The 22810-nt window shown below is 29.9% G+C and overlaps 1 protein-coding gene across 2 annotated transcripts in view; it reads left to right on the plus strand.

Moving 5' to 3' along the window:
• The window catches only part of LOC107443047 (serine/threonine-protein kinase 17A), a 114847-nt gene extending 92616 nt beyond the window's left edge, over positions 1-22231 (plus strand). For both annotated transcript variants that reach the window (XM_016056784.4, XM_071186878.2), the window contains exons 5-8: positions 10472-10598; positions 15270-15318; positions 17526-17705; positions 20261-22231. In XM_016056784.4, the coding sequence (XP_015912270.2) occupies positions 10472-10598; positions 15270-15318; positions 17526-17705; positions 20261-20672 (768 nt within the window). In that variant the 3' untranslated portion in view covers positions 20673-22231. The remainder of the gene's footprint in view (positions 1-10471; positions 10599-15269; positions 15319-17525; positions 17706-20260) is intronic.
• The last annotated feature ends 579 nt before the right edge of the window (positions 22232-22810 follow it).

A 22810-nucleotide genomic window follows, 5' to 3' on the forward strand; every position in this document is an offset into this window, starting at 1 on the left:
TGTGTTTCTATTTTTCCCTTGCTCATCACATAATATATTTATGATGTATTCATGAAAAATTAGTATCTCATGCATTCTATTGCGTCAAATATATTTAGTTATAGTGGAACAAATGTAAAGTGAAGATTAATGAATGCATGTGATTTATTTTTTTTCGTGTGCATCGTACATATATTTAAAATGCACACCTAAAAAATTAGTATCGCATGGACTATGTTATGTTAACATTTAGTTAAAGTGGAACAATTTCCTTTTTTTTTATGCGTGGTTTCTTTGTTATTAGTACTCCTAATCCCTTTTACTAATGTGAATATGATTCAAATTTAAGTGCAAATAATTTCTAAACGCTTTTTTAAAAAAAATCAAATGGCACGATATATTTTTCGAACTAAATGTATGCTACTGAATTGTGATTGGAAATGTTAAACTCGAAAGTAATTCATAAAAATAACTTGAGATTCATAACTTCAATTAGTCGCCAATGACAACCAATACGTCTTATTTAGTTCACCACATTGTTTTTTAGAAATTGTGCTGGCACCACTTTTGACATCTAGTAAAAGCTTGCCTTTGGGGTCTAGCTGTGCCTGATGGCAAGGCAAGACAAGACAAACTTGTTTCTCATCTGACAGGAAATGATTCACGTGTTTTATAGGATGAGTTTAGACAAGACAGGTATTGCGTGCGTTTTTTTTTTCTCTCGACCGGAACTTGAAAACGATGTATTGGAACCACAGGGTGGGACACTTTTTTATTTTTAATTTCGTCTCATTTTATCAGTTGATTTTTTTTTAAAGAATGAAAATAAAAAATAAAAAATTGTCGGTTAAGAACATTCTCCATTGCTGTTGTCCCTGAACTTATACCTGTCTGAAATAACAGTTCACCTGTTTTATAGAGGGGAGATAAAGCCTTTTATTTTTTTATTTTATTTTTATAAATGTGTCAACTTCTCTTCCGCTACTTCAATTCTTGAGGTTTATTTTTTAGCCTATTATGATTTTCTGGCTTTATTCAGTCGGATGGCCGTCATTTACGATTGGTACAGATTGTTGACGTTAGGGAGCAGTTTTTGTGAGTTTCGTTTATTTTTTTAAAGAAAATATTAAGCATTGAAATTCCCGATGATCATTGCAAAAATGTGTAAAATGTAAAGTACTACACATTTAGTTTTGATGAGTTTATCGTTCGATATAGGCAAATAAAATTAAAATTTGTTTTACATGCTTTTAACTTTTAATCTGTTTATTTGTAATAATGCAAATACACTGAGAACCATACAATGTTGAATGATAGGAGTTCATTCAGTTTTAAAAATAATAATATTTAATAGAGTATTATTTGAACTTAGGGGCTATCGCAGTCTAGCTATTTCTGGTTCTTCTATTACTTAACACGCTAATCACCAATGGTTCATGTTACTTAAAATCAACACGTTAATCACTATTGGTTCATGTTACTTATCATCAACGCGCTAATCACTATTGGTTCATGTTACTTATCATCAACGCGCTAATCACTATTGGTTCATGTTACTTGTCAACCCGCTAATCACCACTGGTTCATGTTACTTATGTAATATTCTTGTTTTAACATTCTCTCTCCTAATCTTATTCTATTTGCTTAAATTTTTTTAAAAATTTGCTTTGAACTTTTAGAGCATTACTTAAGAGTAATAGTTAGATTTGCAAGGAAAAATTCTACCATTTTTTTAGGAAGGTGGGGCGTTTTTCAAAACAAAATTTCCACAAAAACAATATATTTTTTTTCACGAAAAAAAAAATTTAAAAATGATTTTAATTACGTTTTTAGCGAATTTTGTTAGAAATAAGTTATGTGGGGAAAATTGAATTTCCCAATTTGACTACACCACTGGAAGCAGACTTGGAAAATAAATGGCCTTTTTTTGCTTTCTGCTTGCTTTAATTTCTTCAATAGAAGCCAGGTTATTAGAGAATTTTGTGAGAAATAAGTTATGAAGGGAAATTTGAATTTCCCAAAGAAAAAGGGTTATCAATTAAAGTAGTCAGTTATGTAAATGATTTCATTACGTTTTTAGAGAATTTTGTTAGAAATAAGTTATGTGGGGAAATTTGAATCACCCAATTTGACTACACTGGAACTTTTGGTTTGGAAAAGAAATGGCCTTTTTTGCTTTCTGCTTGCTTTAATTTCTTTAACTTCTTCAATATCTTTTGTTATGATAACTTGCGGAACTAGTGATACCTTTCCTTCAGAAAAAGGGTTATCAATTAAAGTAGCCATTTAGTTTTTCCGCGTTCGTTTTTAGAATTCCTCAAACCCCATGGGAATCGTTCCACACCGAAAGTCATTCGTGTAACAATAAGAATGATTGGCTGAAAGCGTATACAAAAAAAACCCCACATTTTTTTTGGACAATGGATGTCCATGCTGTTTTCCAGCAAATCCTTCTTGTTCTTGTCATAACAGTTCATTCCTATTGCTCCAGGGGTGAGATCTGAAACAATAGATAGGTTACTCCCCCCGCAAAGACAAATTAAAACTCCCAATCTGGTGCTTCCATCTCAAATTGTGTAATAACATCATTTTTCATTCAGATTGTTTATCTTTAGCGTAATGCGTTCTCCTATTGTGTATCGTGCTTAGTTCTCATTGTGCCGGAAAAAGCTTATCTTCGTTTGAAATTTATTGTTTATTTTAATGGAATTCGGTTTTTGAATTTTAGATTTAGAAAATTTCCATCGGTATTAATTTGAAAATGAGTATCAGCGTGTTTTTCGTTTGAGACGATGTTTATATTTAGCTTTTATAATAAACGGTTTAATTTAGAAGTATTATCTTGAAATGAGTTTTACTGCCATATTTGCTAACAATATATGTATATAAAATAAATAAATAATAAACCTATGCAGTAAGTTAAAAATCTACTCATGGAGTTTTAAATAGAACTAATATACGGATTGCAATGGTAACAAATGTATTTTTCCCCATTTTGTAGAACAATTATATCACTGCACTATCAAAAGAATGGGTTTAACGTAAATCATATTGTTGGTTCTTTTTTTTTTTTTTTTTTTTTTGGAACTATAACAACGTTTAAATTTGCTATAGCTTAACAAGGTTGGTAATTAAATCACGCTTTGTTATAAGTTGACATGCTCTATCCTGTAACCACGCTAAAAAATAATAATTGGCATAATAATTTGGTTCGACTTAGCATTATATTAAGGTTACAACGACTTTGAACGATAATATGGTTCACTATGTTCCAAAATATGTTAATAGTGTTATGAAGCTTAAAATACCTGAAGTTCATTGACAATTTTTAGCCTTACCTAAATAATATTATATGATTTATATGAATTTAATTTTATAACCGTCGTTGAACAGCTGACCCAATTTTCGGGTTTACGACTACTACGAATGCTCAACGCCGTAACCTTGTAATTTTGAACCCAATCCAGAAGACAAGGAAACTCCTGGATCAAGTTTAAGGGAGAAATTTGCTTTGGTGGAGGACTTTTTGATGGAACTAACCCGCATTTACGTTACACGGCGAAGAAAACCACGAAAACATCCCACGGTAAGCCTGATGGCAAGGGGGCTCTAACCCATCATCCGTGTACCACTGAGGGTATTTTATATCAGCACTGTGGTCGGTACGAGCCGGATACGGAATTCCTATCGACCAGCCATCACTGGATTCGAACCCAGTTCACCTCATTGGAAGGCGAGCACTCTCCCCTAAGCCATCACTGCTCAGATTATGTGAATTGTAACTAACCTGTATTCAGTCTATAATTATTTAAATATGAATAATTATAACTACGTTTTCTTATTTTATCACATTTTTAAAGTGAAAAATGTTCCAAGTTTTTTAAAACATTTTACAAGCCAGACCTCGTTGCCGCAGTATTGTTTGGAACTCAAAGGTTGAGAAAATGAGAAGTCTTGCTTTCTAGATTAAGCTTTAAGCCTTCCAATGGCGCAGTCGGTTTAAGTCTTGGTCACACCTTTGGGGGAAAGTTGGGCGGTCGTGAGTGCGATCCTTGCACTTGACGAAATACCGGTGTACAATTTGTCGTGTTTGAAAGTCCTCGCTTTGATTATGATGTGGTAGTTAGGATGTAGGTGTACCAGCTCAGGCGCTGTCCACGTTGTCTGACCAGGGACAAAATTACTTAAAAATTCCTACCATAGCCATTAAAAGAAAGAACCATAAAAAATAGGGCTAGGTGTTTGGTCTTAGTAGGGTTATGTGTGCTCTTATATACCTAGATTACATATTTTTTTTTTCTCGAATAAACTGTAATGAATGATTTAGATTAGATAAATATTTAAAAAGCACTTAAAGAAAATTAATGAAAGGATACATTAAATTTTTTTTTAATGAAATAGTCAATAAATAAATATACATGCATTTTTTTAAAAAAATATTTTTTAAATTTAGTATTTTTGCTCGCCCAAAAATAAAATTGAATTGGCCTCTCTCTCTCTCTTTTTATTTATTATTTATTTGTAACTTTATTTTTTTGAACGATAGAAAGAATATATCTGAGTTTGAAATTGTTATTTGATTACAAAGTAGGGTTTAATTTAATTTATTTGTTCCCACAACAAAATTAGGCTATTTTGTAAAATTTCAAAAGGGACAATGATCGCCGCCTAGAGTGCTTTATCATGAAACCTTCAATTATTTTATTATTTGTCTTCACCGCAACAGCTCGCGGTTGTTCTCACGCGTCTGGTTTTTCAATCTGGCATTTTGCTGTTGCCATTTCTTTAATTACTATATTCATGAAGAATAGGGAAAAAGAGACAGGAAGACATATTGGAATAACTGTAATTTAAGAGAAATATCCGCTTTCGCCCATCATTGGAGCCTTTTATTTAATTGCTGTTTTCTTTGATTTGATTAAGACTAGATAAAAGTTTCGCTTTGTGGGTTTTTAAAGTTATTTTCATTTGCCATTTTATATCTATTGAAGCCGCGAGAGGAAGAATAATATGAATTATGTGTTAGATTTGCTTTCCTACAGAAAACTGTATTTCTTTTCTTAGACGAAGAAAGGATTAAATATTTAATTAAATTACTTGGAAAGTAGGTTAATATGCTGAACTTAGTGAATGAATTCTAAGTTAAGAAAAACCGAAAACGCAAAAACAGCCCTAAAAGTTTTAAGAAATATGAAACGAAGTGCTCGTTACATTTAAATAAACGTTGCATTTAAAACTTGTTTCGACAAAATTTTTTTAAAACAATATAAATTAAAATTTAATTTTTGGTAAGCTGGGGTTTTAAAATTATTAATCTAAAATAAACTGAGAAAAAAAAACCATAAAATATCTTTTTAAAATAAGAGCATATTTAAACATAAAAATATAATTATTATTATTATTTTTTTTTTATTTTTTTATTTATTTTTTTTTTTTAAATTTTTTAAATTTTTTAAAAAATTTTTTTTGTCGTACGCAGCTCTACAACGAATTGTAATTTATCAAAATATTTTTTTTTTCTAAATCAATAATATGGTTAGCTGTGTTTTGAACTATAATCTTGAAAAAATTTCAAATATACAAAAAAAAAGAACTAAATATATTGTTCAATATTAATTTTTTAAAGATATTTTTTTAAAATTCCTACTTACAGTTTGATAAAAAAATAATAAATTTACACTTAGTCCTTAGATTTTCAAAACATAGCTTCACGAAAGCTGTATGAAATCTACATTCAAAGTTTAAAAGAATTCTACCAATAAACTTTTTTTGCATGTGCTAGCGTAAAAAATTTTTCTCAAAATCAACGTTGATCAAGTATAGTGTAAAAAATTTTGCTGTTTAGTTGCCACCATTTTTGGTGTTATGGTCGTTTCTAAAAATCAACGTTGATCAAGTATAGTTTAAAAAATTTTGCTGTTTAGTTGCCACCATTTTTGGTGTTATGATCGTTTCTAAAAATCAACGTTGATCAAGTATAGTGTAAAAAATTTTGCTGTTTAGTTGCCACCATTTTTGGTGTTAAGATCGTTTCTAAAAATCAACGTTGATCAAGTATAGTGTAAAAAATTTTAGTGTTTCGAAAGTTAATGATCAAAAGTTCATATAAAAAAAAAAAAAATTTAAATTATGGTTGAAATTGCCGATTTTCACCGAATCGGGTATCTTATTTTCAGTTCGCGTCTTCCTGTATGTTTTTATAAAGCAAGCAAAATTTTTTGTAAGTTTCATGCGTCATTTAATGGAAGTTATAATTTGTTAATTTAGCTCATGAAAACAAACACTGGATTGTAAATTTCTCAAATTTTTTTATTTATTTTTTTATTCGAAATGTTGAAGGGTGTTGAATTATTAACATGCAGAAATTTGTTGAAAGCATAATTTGATACGAAGTTGAACTCTATTATCGTACTTCTTAAACTTGATTAAATGATTTTGTGGTTTAACTTGAAGGAAAACTTGATTCAATTTAACTCCTAATTTTTGTTGCAGCTAACTTTCTCTGAATTATACGAAGTCGAACTCATTTATTGTACTCCTTATAAATAAATGTATAATAATTTTTAATATACAATTTAATTGTATCTATGTTCCATTGTTTGTTTTAAAAAATATTAGTTGGAACTTTTATTGGTGATAAATATACGACGAATTTTGCATTGATGCTCATGTATAAGCTTAGTTTTTTAAAACAGTGTTTTTCTCATTATCGATCGTATAATTATTTTCCCCTCTTTGATTAAAGAATTAACTTGTTATTTTTAAAGTATTTTCCGTTACGTGTAGAATTTATTTTATAAATTGATTAAAATGATAGTTGCTTACTTTAAATGCATTTTGGTTAAAATATCCCCTTCCCTTTTGATAAATATATATAATTTTTCTCGGGCAATGAAAATTGCGTCATTAATATTCACTTTCATTTAAATGTGTTAGTATGTCGGGTGTAAAGATGTCAAACCCATTTTAAATAAATGTTTCGATAGAGGAATCTTACACGAGAAACCAAAATTCAAATCAGGTGTAGGTAAATAAGCTAAATTAATTTCTTTTAAAAAAACCAGTTTCAATCCCAAAAATATTTTAACATAACAGTATTAGACAAAAAAGGTTCCTATAAAGAGTTAAAGGGTTATTCTGGAAACTTATGGTAGGGCATTACTTAGAAAAATCTTCATCAAATTTCAAAATGTTTTCTACCGAGTCATGCGGCTGTAGATCAAAAGTGATATAAGATTAAAATCAATTTTTAAAAATTTTTTCTATGTTATCTATTTTTTTTCTTCTCAATTTAGTCCTCTGACACATTTTATTTTAGAAAATCACAACAGTATCTCTTTACGATTCCACGAAACTAAAATAAACGTTTTTTTTTTCAAAAGGAAATAGCTTTCGAAAAGAATTAACTCTTAGTCCAGTTTCGAAAGCACCTTTCTAAAATACCCGCTTCCTTCCATTCAAAAAATTTCATTCTTACTTAGCATCACTTGCTCAATAAGCCATTCAGGAAAAGAAGCAATTCACGTTTTGCGTGCCGCAATTTTGGTTTTTGTTTCGTTCTGAAATTTGTTCACCTCTTTTTTCTGGAGCGGACACAATCTGTAGATACGACAATTCGAAGTTATTTTTTCAATTATGTCTTTCGCTTCTTGTCTTTTCTATGAAAGAAAAAAAAAATAACTAATTTAAGAATTTCCCTTTCGTTATTATTTTTTACGATTCCTTCTTCCGATTTCGGTTAATTATAAAATCTCTTGCTCTAATAAGTAGATTGATAATAAAGGATTGTGAGTTCCTTATGGGGCATAAATCTGTTCAGCGTTTAACATAGTATTTTTATTTAATCACTTTTTAAATCAAAAATTGTCATAAAAACTACCATTGTTATTTTGATATGGAGAATATCCTGGTTGCCGAAACCCTTCCAGCACGGCAGCGGGCACTGCAGATTATTGCAGCACCAGCCCTAGCAGCAAAGTAACTTGGGCCCTTATTGGATTCAATGTTCATTAATCTTGACTCAATGAGGGTAAAAAGGGCCGATATTTCCGATAATATCCCTACATAGAATTGTTAGATTAACCTAATATTTTATATCCATTATCCAACCAGTATATTCAATCAATACCCTGTATAGAATTGTCCATTTCACCCGATATTTTACAGCCATTTTTCAACTACTATCGGCCCCTATATAGAATTGTTATTGCAGAACATTAAAAGCCATTGTTGAAAAATCTAGACACCCCAATATTTTGGTCCCTCGGTGCATGTTCCAATATGACTCATATTGAGTCAAACTGGAGCCAACGTAAAATTGTTGCTAAGGAACAGATTATTTTTTATTTAAGTTTTCTTTTTTAAAAGTAAACAAATTGGGGAGGAGATTACTAAAGCTTCTCTTTTAAGCACTTTTGAAATTCTTTCAAATAAAAATAAAAAAACTAAATTGAGAGAACCTTAAAAAATCTGTCATTTGATAGGTATCAATTCCGTTTGTTTAGCATCATTGTATAAAACTCAGTTTAAATTCAAACAATATAGATTTTCAAGCATTATTTGTAATAGTCTTATACATATATAGTTATATTATAGTTATATAGTCATATTATATATAGTTATTATATGTAATATGACTATATATTATATATATAACTATATATAGTTTGTATTATACTTATAGTTCTATAGTCTTGTAATGGTACTATAAATAAATTTTGTTACACGCATATTAGATTAAGTTGAATTTTTACTATAATATTCTTCTGACTGCGTTGAGGAGGAAATTTTCCTCCAATTGTGACATCCTTTATGGATAAATTTGCAAAAATTATTTTAGTCACCATTTTAAAAGTCCTATCTAATCTATAACTACATAATTTTTGAGGCTTTACTTTCTCATAAAAGCGTGAAAGGCGATTTCGACACAAACCAAATTTCGTATCTTTCTCGACAGTAATCACGTGGGGGTTGATATCAAAATGATGATTGCTCAACCATTGAGAAAGAAAAGCTTTTGTATGGAAAGTAGCGGTGGTGATTTTTGAGAGCTGGACTAGAAAAGGTGCGGTTGGGCTTGTATGTATTAGAATTCGGTCTTAAAATCAAAATCATATACGCCCTCGCATATTAGAAAGTATGTATAAAGAACAGGTAGACACCATTGTTGTGGACTTCCATAAAGGAAAGCAAGTGTCGCAAGCAAAGACGATTGCCTTGACCTTGATAATTTCTGTTTGATGTCTTGTTTATTGTCGAACAAGTGTTTCTGGTCTTTATTAGGTGGGCATTATGCAAATGACTTTTATCTTCTTAACTCGGTATCGACCTAGATACACTGAAATTGGTCCTACTTGTTGGTCGTAGTTGAAAAAGAAATTTGATAAATCCCATTATAAATGACCGCAAGGAAATATGCATAAGCTCAGCTGACGAAAACAAACAAATCTGTTAAGTCTGTTATAAATTGCAGCAGTGGATAATATTTTATTTAATTTTGTTGTTGTTGTAATAATAGCTTACCGCGTCTGGTTTTTTGTTGTTTCTTAAATTCATAATAACGTCGCAAAAATTTGATAGTGGTTTGGAATTTCCTTTTGATAAAATCTATAGTTGAAAATTAAAAAGTGAAAAGTTTAGTGGATGTAGGTTATAAGTCATGTTTCAGTGACTTAAGGGATACCTTGTAAAGGAGACAGCTTTCTACTAGAAATGGTCTTACGTTTAGAAATAGCGCTAATAACTTGTTGTATTTAAAAAGAAACTTGAAATATCCTCTAGAAATGACCACCGCATATGCTTAAGTTTTTGTTGACAGCTGAAAACAAATATGATTAGTTTGTTATAAATTGCTGCAGTATATAATGTATATTTAATTTTTCCTGCTAAAATATTTATTCTAGAAATATTAATGTACGTACTGTGTGTTATTCGTAAATAAAGGTTTAAAGTTGATAGTGAGAAAGTGATTATGAAATAGTTTGCTGTATTTACCTTATTTAGTTTTTCACTTTTAAATGTATACTTTTTGTTAAATAACGCAACTAGTGTTGTCGAGACGCGTATTATTTTTATATCATCAGCTTCTAAGTGATGATATGAAAATAAGTTCTGATATAAATGATCTGAATCTAAGTTCTATGAGTGTAAAATATTTCCGAAGAAAGTAATTAAGAGGTAATTTATGTATATATATATATATATATATATATATATATATATATATATATATATATATATATATATATATATATATATATATAGTATTTATTATTAACATAAGTTTCATATGACTAAACTGAACTGCTGATAAGATTAAATTTTTTTTTTCCCAAAAAGTTTTTATGTGTTTAAAAAGTACTAAATGTTCACACATTTTTTTTTTAATAATGTGCCCTATGTTAACAAATTTGTTTTCTAATTATAATGCAAGTTACTTAATAATTATTGGTTGTTTATGTGAATGATGTTTTACCTTTTGTTTTATTTGTAGCCTCAAAATCTCTTGCTTACAAAACCTTTTCCGAACGGGGAAGTGAAATTATGCGACTTTGGAATTTCCAGACTCATTACAAAAGGTATTGAAATCAGAGAAATTGTTGGAACTCCGGATTATGTGGGTAAGTGTTCGCAAAGTTAGAATTATTTCATTTATTACAAGCTGATGTTAAGTTCTTTTTCATAAATTTTTCTTATCGCGGAGATCATAAACTTTATTTCTTACACTACTATTTTGCATACCAGAAGCTTGCAAATTTTAAACTCTTCGTGTCTGTGAAATCTGAAATCGATTATCGAATTATTTATACTAAAATTAAATGTCGAAAATTTTTTACTTCGAACTTTGCTACAATTTGTGTAAAAAGGTCTTAAACGTCTATTTTTTCTCTTTTTCAAAGATGTACTGCAATTATTAGTCGATCGAATACGACTAATTATTCCACGAAATATAGCAATTGAATCGAAAAATAATTGTGTCCTGATGGTTAGAAACACATTTGTAAAACAGTATTAATAAAATTTATTTTTAAGTTCAAGCTACCCTTTTGTTTTTTAATAAACTATAATCTTAATAAAATGGGTGAGTCTTTCCAGTTAGAATCTTATGTTTATTCTAGCACTTTACAGACTTCAAGCTATATATGGGTGATTCTCACGAAACATGACAATTCACTGTCCCTTGCTCCAAGATCTAATACTATAATACTAGAAGAATTTTTTTTTAAAAAAAATTAATAAATAGCATTGCTGTTAGCATTTTAAAATGACTTTGCACTAGCATTGACTGTTTTGTATACTTAAAAAATTTAATTGAATATCAAAATGTCATTTTCCTGGCATGTCCCAAACAATATTTCCAATAATAACTAGCTTCAAAACTTCCCATACATTTTCCAAAATCTAATTTATTTTTATCTTATCCTATGTAAGCATTTCTAGAATATACGCAGAGGGTATTGTTTACTAAAACTTCGTTTAAAATTTTTTTTTCTGTCAATAATTTGTTTGTCCCATGAAAATCTGTCATTTTCCTGGCTACTTTTATTTAGTGATTTATAACCAAAATAGATAGCGCCAGGAATCAATATCTTATGTTAATAGATTGATTAGATATCCTCCTATATGAACATGTCTTGTTGCATGAATAAAAAACCAATTTTCTGGCTCAAAATCTATTTCAAAAATTTTTTCAAGGTGAGTAGGTTTTTATGCTGTCATTTTCCTGGCTTATTGAAATCATTAATAACAAAAACTACATAGATTTATCTGAGTTATTTTAAGAAATACTGTTGTTTTCTGCAGAATATCAACGTCTTCGGCCAAAATATTAAATTAAAGTAAAGTTATATGCTATAAAATGGCGAATTTGTCATTATCCTGGCTGTCATTTTCCTGGCTTATGAATGCCAGGACATTGAAGTGTTACCAGAAATTCTTTTTAACTGCTAATACTGTGAAGAGGGAGAGCAAATATTAACCTAATACCAAGTTTGTGTATGATTGTAATATGCTTGGATGTAATCAAAGTTATTTATTTATTTAATGATTGATTATTATACACAATTTTATTCTGTACTGATTATTATACACAATTTTATTCTGTACATATCAGCAACAAATTTTTTTTTGTTTCTTTCTACAGTGGATGAAAAGAATTAATTTAAGCAATTTATGGTCCATCTAAACATAAAGGCTTAAGTTGAGTTACTTACTATTAATTTAAAATGACTGTTTTTTAAACTTCTAAGGTAATATGTCATTTTCCTGGCATTCAAGATTTGGTGAATTTCTATTTTTTTTTTTTTTTTCTCGAGCAAATGTCAATAAACTACACTGCTGTCTATCTATAAGATATTAGAAAGTGTAGCTAAAGAAGTATACAAAAAATTTTTTAGATTATTTTGAAGACTATAAATTTGAAGAAATTTTTTGGTCCGAATTGTCATGTTTCGTGAGAATCACCCATATATTTAAAGTTTAGTAGCAAGATCAACTTTTAATAATAATTCCTAGAAATGTAATTTAGTAAATGAACGTTTGTTAACTATTACAAAATCTTAGTTTTTCTTGGTCAGAAAATTTGCTGATCCGGAAAATTCATGTGCTCATCGGTTCTTATCAAATCCAAGGTTGTGTTGTTGAGCGTTAACAAGAATAATTATAATCGTCCATGCTTATAATTATTCTTTGTTCATTTTCAACCATGCCTCTTTTACTTCCTCGGAGTGAGGAAGAACTGTTGAATAAACAAATGATAGAAGATAAAAAAAAAAAAAATTCCACTTTTCCTTTCCGTTCGGCGTCACACTTGGAAGAACTTATGGTTGTTAACTAGTCTGTCATCACTCAAGCAGAACTGGATTCACTTAAACCATTATTTTAAAAATGAAGCTGTGGTGGTGTAACTCTAAGCATCTTTTAACATATCTATTTTTTTTTTATCTGGTTTAAAAAAATTTGTTATTATATAAGTAGTTCCAGCTCATAAGTTTAACATGTAATAACCATTCTAATTAATTATTAGACTAATAACATTTTTATTTCCTCGTACGGTACGGTTTTCTTCTATACATCTTTAAATTATCAAAAAAGAAAGGAATTAATTTAACGACCTCCCCCCTTCCCCCCGAGATAAAAAGTAACACTATGTTGAATTACTTTTATTTGAGACATCATATTTCGAATATAAATGCAATGTTTTAAATAAACAGAATTAACATTAATAAACTTTTTAGACTTAAGTTCCTAGTGTAATGATCTCAGAAGAATATTTCTCTTTCAAAACCTTCTACGATGGTGGATCAAATATGAATAAGACTTCTTTAATAACAACTAAATATCACTTACAATAATATTTTCTTTTTCTACATAATTTCCGTTGACATCTACACACTTTTTGTAAGTTTTTTAATTTTGGTGGAATAGGAAGAAGTAAGCCTTGTACTGAACCACAAAATCTTTTACCTCTTCATTGGATGGAAATTCTCTCGCCTCCAAAGGTGTTCCAAACAAATGGTATTCTAAAGGTGCCAAGTCGGGGCTATATGGAGGATGTTTAACTGTTTCCCAGTGTAATTTTTCTTGTGTTATACTGCGGCTTTTTGACGTGTCGCATTGTCCTGTTTGCAAGAGAATTTGACGGATCAGTATACTGCGTCTCTTGGACCGACAAGCTGCTTTTACTTTTTCTAAAATTTTACAATAATAATTTGCATTAATTTTTCGCTGTTCATGAAAGATATCAGCATACACTTGTGAGTACTTAATCAGCAAATAACCGATATTTTGGCTTTGAATGGAGCACATTCATTTTCCCAACGCCATTCCATATTGGAACGCTTTGTTTCAAGTGGGTAATGATGAACCCGAAATTTACCACAAGTTTGCATGCATCATTTGCATACTTGAGCGCTCAACAGGGTATCACTGCAAACTGTGCCTGTAATCAGAGTAAAATTTCAATAGGTCTTGCATTTTTTTCTTGTTAATTTAACTATTATGCGTTGTGCAACTGTATTAGGAACGTTATTCTCACTCATGATTCGAACTAATAAAAAAAGTTTACGAAGAACTAAGCACTGCCAAATAATTATAACTCTAGATAAAATTCTATTGTTGCCATGACAACAGCCATAAAAATCTTCTGCTATTTAAGAAGTCTCATTTACATTTGATCCATTTATGTAAATGCTTTAATTTTTTATGCCATAAGACGAGGATTATTACGCGAAATTAATACACAGTGTTTTGATTTATATTTGATTCAGAAGAGCCGCGAGCCAGGGATCAAAATATTTTAACATTTTTAAAAGAAATTTTTTTTCTTCGTTAAATTGTATTGGGGAAAGGGTAAATAATGCTGAATTTATATATATAAAAATGCTTTTCTCAATGTAACAAAAGATATATATATTTTTTACTCATCTCTAGTGGAAACCTTTTCTTCTTCATTTTAACGTAAAAAGTGTTTATTCTTTTATACATATTATAAAATATTTCTGTGTATACATCGTCTGGTATAATCGTACAAAGAAAAAGTAATTTTTTAATATCGTAAAAAAAGGATTTTTTTTTTTTTCGAATTTAAAAAAAAAAAAGTTTTTATTTTCTTTTTTTACATAATAGTGATATGTGAATTTTCTAATGAAGATGACGTGCAAAGTTTTTTGTTTGAAAACATGTATACGGAAATCGATACAAAGAAATTGTAACAATTTACTCGAATTATATAAACTACGAATAAAAATAGGAAGTATTGATTTATATTAACCAGGATATATTTATTTCGTCCGTACATGATTCACAATCATCAGCCATGTATCGTTTATTAAGAATCTGACAACTCGAATTGGCCGTCGAAACCAGCAAGTAATAATGGTTTTGACAATGAATTCTGGAGCTATCCTCAGATTTAGGGTTGGTGATTACGAGGTTTAGTGAAAGAGTATATTAAGTAAGATTTTTTTTTTTTTTTATCAAATAGAGATAAACAACTTTACAATAAAAACACACCAAGCAGGTGTTTACAAAACAGCTTTTTTTCCCCCCCAATAGAAGACTGCCTTAGGAGGGAGGGCAGCATGTTCTTGCTTTGTATCCATAAACATATTTTTAAATCTGGAAAAATCATAATGCTGTTTTACCATCTTCAACCACTAAAAGGTTCAGTTATAAGTTAAATTTAACTTCGTATGTGAAGAATACGATTCCTTGTGAAGGAGAAATAAATTGTATCTCTTTTGTTGGAGGTTAACGTTCGTCTAATGTATTTTCTTTTCTTTTTTTAATAGCGCCGGAAGTTCTACATTACGAACCTATCAGTCTGGCCACGGACATGTGGTAAGTGCTCTTTTCTACCTCTTTTTTTCTCCCTTTGATAACAGTAAGAGCTCTCCAAACTAAAAAATTTCCTCATCTTTGTTATAAGTGCTCTCTCATTTTATCTACTAAGATATTGCTCTCTCCAGACAACGGGGAGCAGCGACGGCATTCGTTTCTAACTTTAGACCTTTTACTTTTTATATCAGAAAACATTAAGCGCTTTTGAGGTGAAATCGCAATTTTGGTTTTTATAGTTTGTCCTTTCTTCGCTGCTGGGCAAAAAGTTTTTTTTTTATCTTGATGATTAAGTTATCTTAACCCTTATTTTTTTTTTTTAATTGCTCTTGCTAGTAACTTTTTTCTTGCATATGAATGATTTTTGTTTTTAAGTGAAATGTCATCATGCAGGGGTGATAGTGAGCCCAAGTCAAAATTCCGGAGAATTTCTTGAGTTAAAAAAAAAGAGGTTAAATCAAAAAATTAGAAACAAATTTAAACAAGGTTTTTTCCTTTTTCTCAATATTTCTTAGTTTACTTAAAATATATTTAAAATTTTACACATACCTATACCATTTACACATACCTATGATGACCTGGAAAATTAAAATAATTGAAATTTACAAATATGTCTTTCTTGAGTTTATGATTATAATAACTATTTACTGATAAAAAATAAATATTAATCTTGAATATTAGCTTATCTGGCTCTCCGGTTCCACCTTTAAAAAAAGTTTGATTTCCGGAAACTTTTGTGATCAATGATTTTTTGAAACGTCTGAACCTTCGATCTCCGGATCACGGTTAGCTAAAAATCCGGAATTTTTCCGGAGCACAATCAGCCCTGATCATGTAAATAAAATTTAATTATGTTTTTTTAAACCCATTTTTGGCCAGTATGATCACTCTATTCCAGTGTTTCCCAAAGTGTGGTACGCTTACCCCCAGGGATACGGGAACAGTTTCGCAGGGGTGTACGCGTCCTTATGCGAAATATCTTGTAACGAACGAAAATTTCAAATTTTTTTTATTTAAAAACAAAGTTAGCCATGAAAATTTACGATTACGTATTTTTATATTGGCTGCTTTTTGCAGTCAACAGTTAATAATTAGCGGTGTCAACAGCCAGTTGTGATTTTTAACTTTTGTGCAATTTTTTTTATAGTAAAAAATACATTCATTTTTTTTTTATTAGTGGTACACAGTGTTACGAAAAATTTAGAAAGGGTACACTAAAGTCATAAGTTTGAGAAACACTGCTCTATTCCAATAAAAAAAAATTTCATTAACACTGTGACGTATATTTTTCACTAATTTTATTTTTTTGCTATTGTCAAGGGTTTTGAAGAAATCTATAAAATAATAGTAATTCTAATGGAGTAAACACTTTATGATGAAAATTTTTTAAACTGCGGTTAACTTGAGACGGTCCGAAGCTTTGAAAATGTATGATTATTCTATTTGAGATTAATGCCCAGGATAGTCTGGTTGGCAGGGCACTGGACTCACATTCATGAGCGCGGGAGTTCGAATCCAGTCGGCTGATGACTCCCCTTATGGTGACTGGTGCTTGTTGAATCTGTCGGGTCACTAAGTCCTCCATGTTCCCATAACAAATTATACCTGTGGGGGTTCTGAATTGGAGATAGATCGTTTTCTGGTTCAGCTAAAAACTACAATCTGTGGATGAATGGGTTTATGAATAGGTCTGCCATATAAACGGTTGTGTCAGAAATCGAATTCTTGATCATAGATGGCGCCACTGGAAAACAAGAACAATCGCACCCTTTGCCTTAATGGCTCACAACAAAATTTGAGATTAATTATTTGTTTTATTGATAAAAAGTTGCAAGTTCTGCAAATAAAATAAAACTAATGTTCAACAAAATGGTTTGACTATTGATTTGGACAATGGTTCATATATGCACCCTTTTATTTCTTAATAAAAATATTTGTCATGCACCAAACTTTTTTGTGTCTTAATGTAATTTAAGCATATTTCAATGAAAATAATACCACATTTCATAAAATTTCTATGCCTGGCCTAAAGTGGGTTAAAGAGGAAGGGGGGGTGGAATCAAGATTGCTTCTAAACTGAGTAAAAAAGAAATCTAATTTGGAAGGTAAAAAAAAATTTAAGTTCAATGATTTTGTTATTCTTATATTGCTCAAATTCTGAACTATATTAGTATGTATTAAATAAATTGTGCTTATTTTTGAAAATTTAGGAGTATTGGTATCTTGACATACGTTCTCCTATCTGGTCACTCTCCATTTGGAGGCGATACAAAGCAAGAAACATTCTGCAACATAACCAGAGGCACACTTGAATTTCCTAATGATTTGTTTGGTTCTACTTCTAATGTTTGCAAAGATTTCATTCAGAGACTACTAGTTAGAGAGCCTAGGTATGCATTTTTAAATATATTAGTGTATGTATAGCTTAAAAAACTAAGTAATTTTATGAAAGGATTACGTTCAGAGACTATTAGTTAGGGATTTATTTTTTTTAACAAGCATTCTGAAATATATTTTAGATTGACCTTAGTGGGGGTGAATAAAAATAGTGAGAACATTTCTATACTAATCCATATTTCTTAAGAAATACTAGAAGAATAATTTTATAGCTTCAGAAATGTTTCCAGGGGTCCCCAACCCTATGCCCGCGGGCACCATGGCGCCCGTCGATCGGTTTAGGGGCGCCCGCTGCTTTTGCCCAACGATAAAACGCTATGCAAAGTTTAAACTATGCAAATACATACTGAAGTATGCTGGCTCAGTAAAGACGAAGTACTTGATAAATTTCCAAATTTAATTGAAGAAATAAAAAATTATCTTGCAGCCAAAATTCTAATATTTTTTGAAATAAGAAATCCTCTTTGGCTATCAGATTTGTCTTTCATAACGGACATAATGGAAAAACTAAATAATTTAAACTTAAGAGCTGCAGGGAAAGGACATACATATAGCAAGAATGATAGGAACTATAAACTCGTTAAGAGCTAAGCTAGTTTTGTAGATGTCGCATTTGAAAATGAAGTCTCTTCTGCATTTTCCAAGCAAGAGAAAAATGATATGTGACAGTGAAATTGCTTTATCAATATTTGTCATAAACCTCCAATCGCTTCAAGATCAATTTGAAAAGCCCTTTCAACAACTTAATATCATCGAGCCTTTGATCACCCTTTTCGTAAATCCGTTTACCAACCAAATAAACGTAACCGTAATAGCAACATACATTTCAGAACGCGGGGAAGATTCAGAGGCGAGAGGAAGTGGAGATAGAAATTTTGAATCTTTAGAATGATATCATCCTCAAAACTATTATATTAGATTCTGGAATATAGTTGACCGAAATAAATTCCATTTCTAAAAAGATTTCCATTCTTAAAAAGAGCAGCATATAAAATAAAGTCGTTTTTTCGGTTCCACATACTTCTGTGAATAACTGTTTCCGATAATGAATATCATAAAATCAAAATATAGATCCCGATTTATGAACACCTTGATTATTACTTGCGAGCAGGAATTTCATAATATTTTCCAAAATATGAAGCGCTGGGCAGTCAAATGCAATGCCAAAAATCACATTGACTGTATTATATATATTTTATAAATAATTTTTATAATTTGCTTTGAAAGCAATTCAGTAATAATTTATTTTACACAAGAATATTAATACTGATTATATTCATATATTAAACTAATTTTTAAAATGAAATTTTTTGTGCATTATATGTAGTGTGTAATATTATTTATGTCGTCTATCAACCATAAATTTATCCTGAAAATATAAATGGTGCCCGCCATTCGACCGATATTCTGGTATTTGCTCTTGAGTACAAAAAGGTTGGGGACCCCTGGTTTAGACCATGCGATTTCGCATACATATCAATTAAGTTGAAAGTTTTTAGAGATTTGAGGGACCGACAATAAATTACAAATGGGAAATGTTTTTGATGTTATGTTATGAAATAAAAACACCCTATATGAAAAAATGTAACTTGCGAGTTATTTTGGTTATTATATGTAATATAACGCAAAATTTCGTAAGCCTGGCTTAAATATTTATTAAAATAAATTAAATTTTTTAGAGTAATTTAAAATTAATCACAAAATTTTTGCTTTAGAGTTTGAAAAAGACTCATTGTACTCTAAAACTGTACAATATATAGGTAATTAAAGTAGTTCTTTTATACTGAGCAGGTATGGATACTTTTACACATGGATACTTCAAAAATATTTTTTTTCATTTGTAATTTATTGTCGGTCCCACAAATCTTCAAACTTCATTTGTATATGTATGAGAAATTGCATAACCTAAACATTTCTAGATTTATAGAATTATTCTCGCAAGTATTTTTTGAGAAAGATCAAAAAATTTGTTAGTATAGAAGTATTTCCTTTATTTTGTTCAACCCCTGTAATATGCAATTTTTTTTTAAAAGTCTGTTTGCCAACAATCATTATGTGCTGCACCAAGCAAATTATAAAATCTTCAATATTTCTAATTAACTTTATAGTTTTCAGGCCTACTGCAGTTCAATTTGCTTGCAGCAAACCTCTTAAAAATATATCTAACAAAAGGAAGAACTTGAAATTAAAATTAAGCCCAACTCTTTATTCCAGGTGCCAGCAGAAGACAAAGCATATTACAATGAGTCAAATCAAAATAAATTCAGACTGATTGGGTTACGTTTTACTCATTTTATAATTAATCTAAAGACATATGTGCTTATTTTAATAAGCTAAAAAATAACATACTGATAGAAAATATTGGAAACTTCTCCAAATAGTCCGGTACATCGTAAAATGAAAAATATTTTCAAAAGTAGTGGTCAAGATATCTAATTAGATACTAAAAAAAAAAAAACTTTTAGAATATCAATATAGAATATGGCATTTTAGGACTAAAAAAAATCAAGACTCACATTTTAAAAAAAAATTATTTTTCTCTTTTCAGCGAAAGAATGTCCGCCAAAGAAAGCCTTAACCATCCCTGGCTCAGTGGAACAGATTCGGAAAGTATCATCAATACTGGCATTCAACTTACTCTTACCTCTGACATAAGTGCTAAAGATTCCGACTTGGATATAACCCCTAACACAAACGGCAAACAATACTCACCAAGTACTCCAAGAAGCCTCAAAGCGGACATTTCTCCTATCACGGGCAGAAAATCAAATGGAACTACATTTTTTCGGAAAAGCCCTTCTCCTAAACCAATGGGCACTAAGGATCAGAAAGAACAAAAGAATGGCACCGCCAGAAGTGTGGATATGATGGTATCACAGTTTGAAGGCATCTCCATGTCTAAACGCATAGTCTTTTCAGAAGAAATCATCGTTGATGAAAGGATTGGTATGGTTTACTAAAGACTGATCTCTACCATTACAGTCCCTTGTAGATTCATAGTAGCCCCTGTAGTACCACAAATTTCAAGTGATGCTACATGAACTTATTGGCTGCAATGTGTTACCGAGACACTTGTAAAAAAAGAAAAAATATTCAGTTGTTGGGAGTTTTGCATTTGTACTGAACAGTTGGATGCAGTGTTATGACTTATCAAAATGAACAGCTATGCATTTTTACATGAGATTATTCTCTGTTATTGGCAGTTTTGCATTTTTCAGTTATTAATATACCCTATTTCTGTTTGTTTTTAACTTTGGTGATTTCTAATTAGTTTAATTGCATTACCTTTACAAAATTTGCGACTGTACAATCATTTTCCATTTCTGTAGGGTTTAATAGTGCGACATTATTTACGTAGTGTGTAAATTTGGACATTTTACTGAAATTGTGAAGGCTTATCTATTAAAGTGATAGTGAGAATGTGATATAACAAGATTTTAGAAAAGAGCCAATCATTTATTAACACCTGATACAATAAATGTTTTTTTTTCTGATATCATTCTAGCGAGTCAGAGATAAACATAAGTTTTTAAAAAATAATTTCTTTATAAAAAAATAAAATTTTTCACTACAACTTCCCGGTGATAACTTCTTCAACTATGGCATATTGTTTTTCAAATTGTGATACAATTATCCAAGTTATCTCCATACTAAAAAGAGTATGGAGAGCTACTGGCTACATTTCTTTTGCATATTAAAAAAAAAAATTAGACAATGCTTTCAGTAATGAACTAAGTTCTGTACACCTTTGTTTTGTACCAAATGGTTATAAATTTTTTTTATAAAATGCTGTAAAATGGAAACTCTTGTGAACTAATTTTAAAATTATTTATCCCTCAGAATATTTTCTGTTAAAAAAAACAACACATTTTTATTTCCTGCAGTAGCCATTAGAATCCTAGTCTTAACCTTAAGTTTTCAGTCGACACAGTAAACTGTAAAATGTTTCAATGCAATTTCTTTTAATGCATTCATGAGTAAGAAAAGGCACCAACTTTTGTTAATTTATTTATTTTGTGTTCACGCTGTATAAATGTGCTTTATTTCTATTTATTCAACTAATGTGAATTTTTTTTTATTGTACAATTACATAACACATAGTTGCTATAGTAATCTACTTTAAAGCTGCAAACTGTTTTAAGGCACTATTTTATACCTAAAATTTCAGAATTATTGGATTTGTCTAACTTAAACAGTTTGAAATTGAAATTATAAGATTGAATAAATTAATTTTTCACAAATCCATTTATTTTTGCACTGAAAACTTCCCATATCACATGTTAACAACAAGTGCCTTCTAATGAAATTAATGTAGCTATATTTGAGCTTTCCCTGTTCAAATTATTTACAAAGTGCCTTTCAACAGAAAACCAGTAACTATCTGTTAATTTTGAAATGTAGTGTGAATATATCTGTAATAACAATCAATGAACACACAATGTAGTATCATCCACTTTGATTGAAGTCTTGCTATTTTAGCCATGAGACTTATGTTTTTGTAAATAAAGTTGTGATATGACATGTTTTGTCATTCTTTTCTGTAAATTTAATTCAATTTAGCAGCAGAAAAAAATGAGCATATTTTCAGAAATATTTTTTTGTCAGTGACAATGGAATTCAGTGAGCTGAAGTTCAAAATTAGAGTATTTAATAATTTTCCTGTTCATAAGCCTATGGAAATATTGTTTTTAGGTATTAAGGCACCTTTTAAGCAAAACAAAAAATTTCTCAAAATCCTAAAATGATCTAACAACCCCTTTGAAGCACAGTAAAGAATTAATTCTTTATAAGTGGTTGCCAACCTTTATTTTAAAGTTGCTCTTTGTACTCTTATTAGCATACTTTAAAAATAATCCCAATCTAAAGCAAAAAATGCAGAAATTAAATTTAAAAAAAAATGAAAAATTTAAAGCAAAAAAATATAGAGAACCATAAGAGGTGAAGATTACAAGAAAACATGCAAAATGATTAACCTGTCTCTAAAAAAATAAAACTTTAATAACTATCTTCTCCATGTGTCTTTTATTTTTTAGAAAATGTAACTTTCAAAACAAAAATATTTCTTTCTTTTTAGTAAGGTTGTTTGGACAAATAGGGT

This window comes from Parasteatoda tepidariorum, chromosome 9 (genome assembly GCF_982258835.1).
Source record: "Parasteatoda tepidariorum strain Cologne lab strain chromosome 9, Ptep-v5.0, whole genome shotgun sequence".
NCBI classification, from domain to species: domain Eukaryota; kingdom Metazoa; phylum Arthropoda; class Arachnida; order Araneae; family Theridiidae; genus Parasteatoda; species Parasteatoda tepidariorum.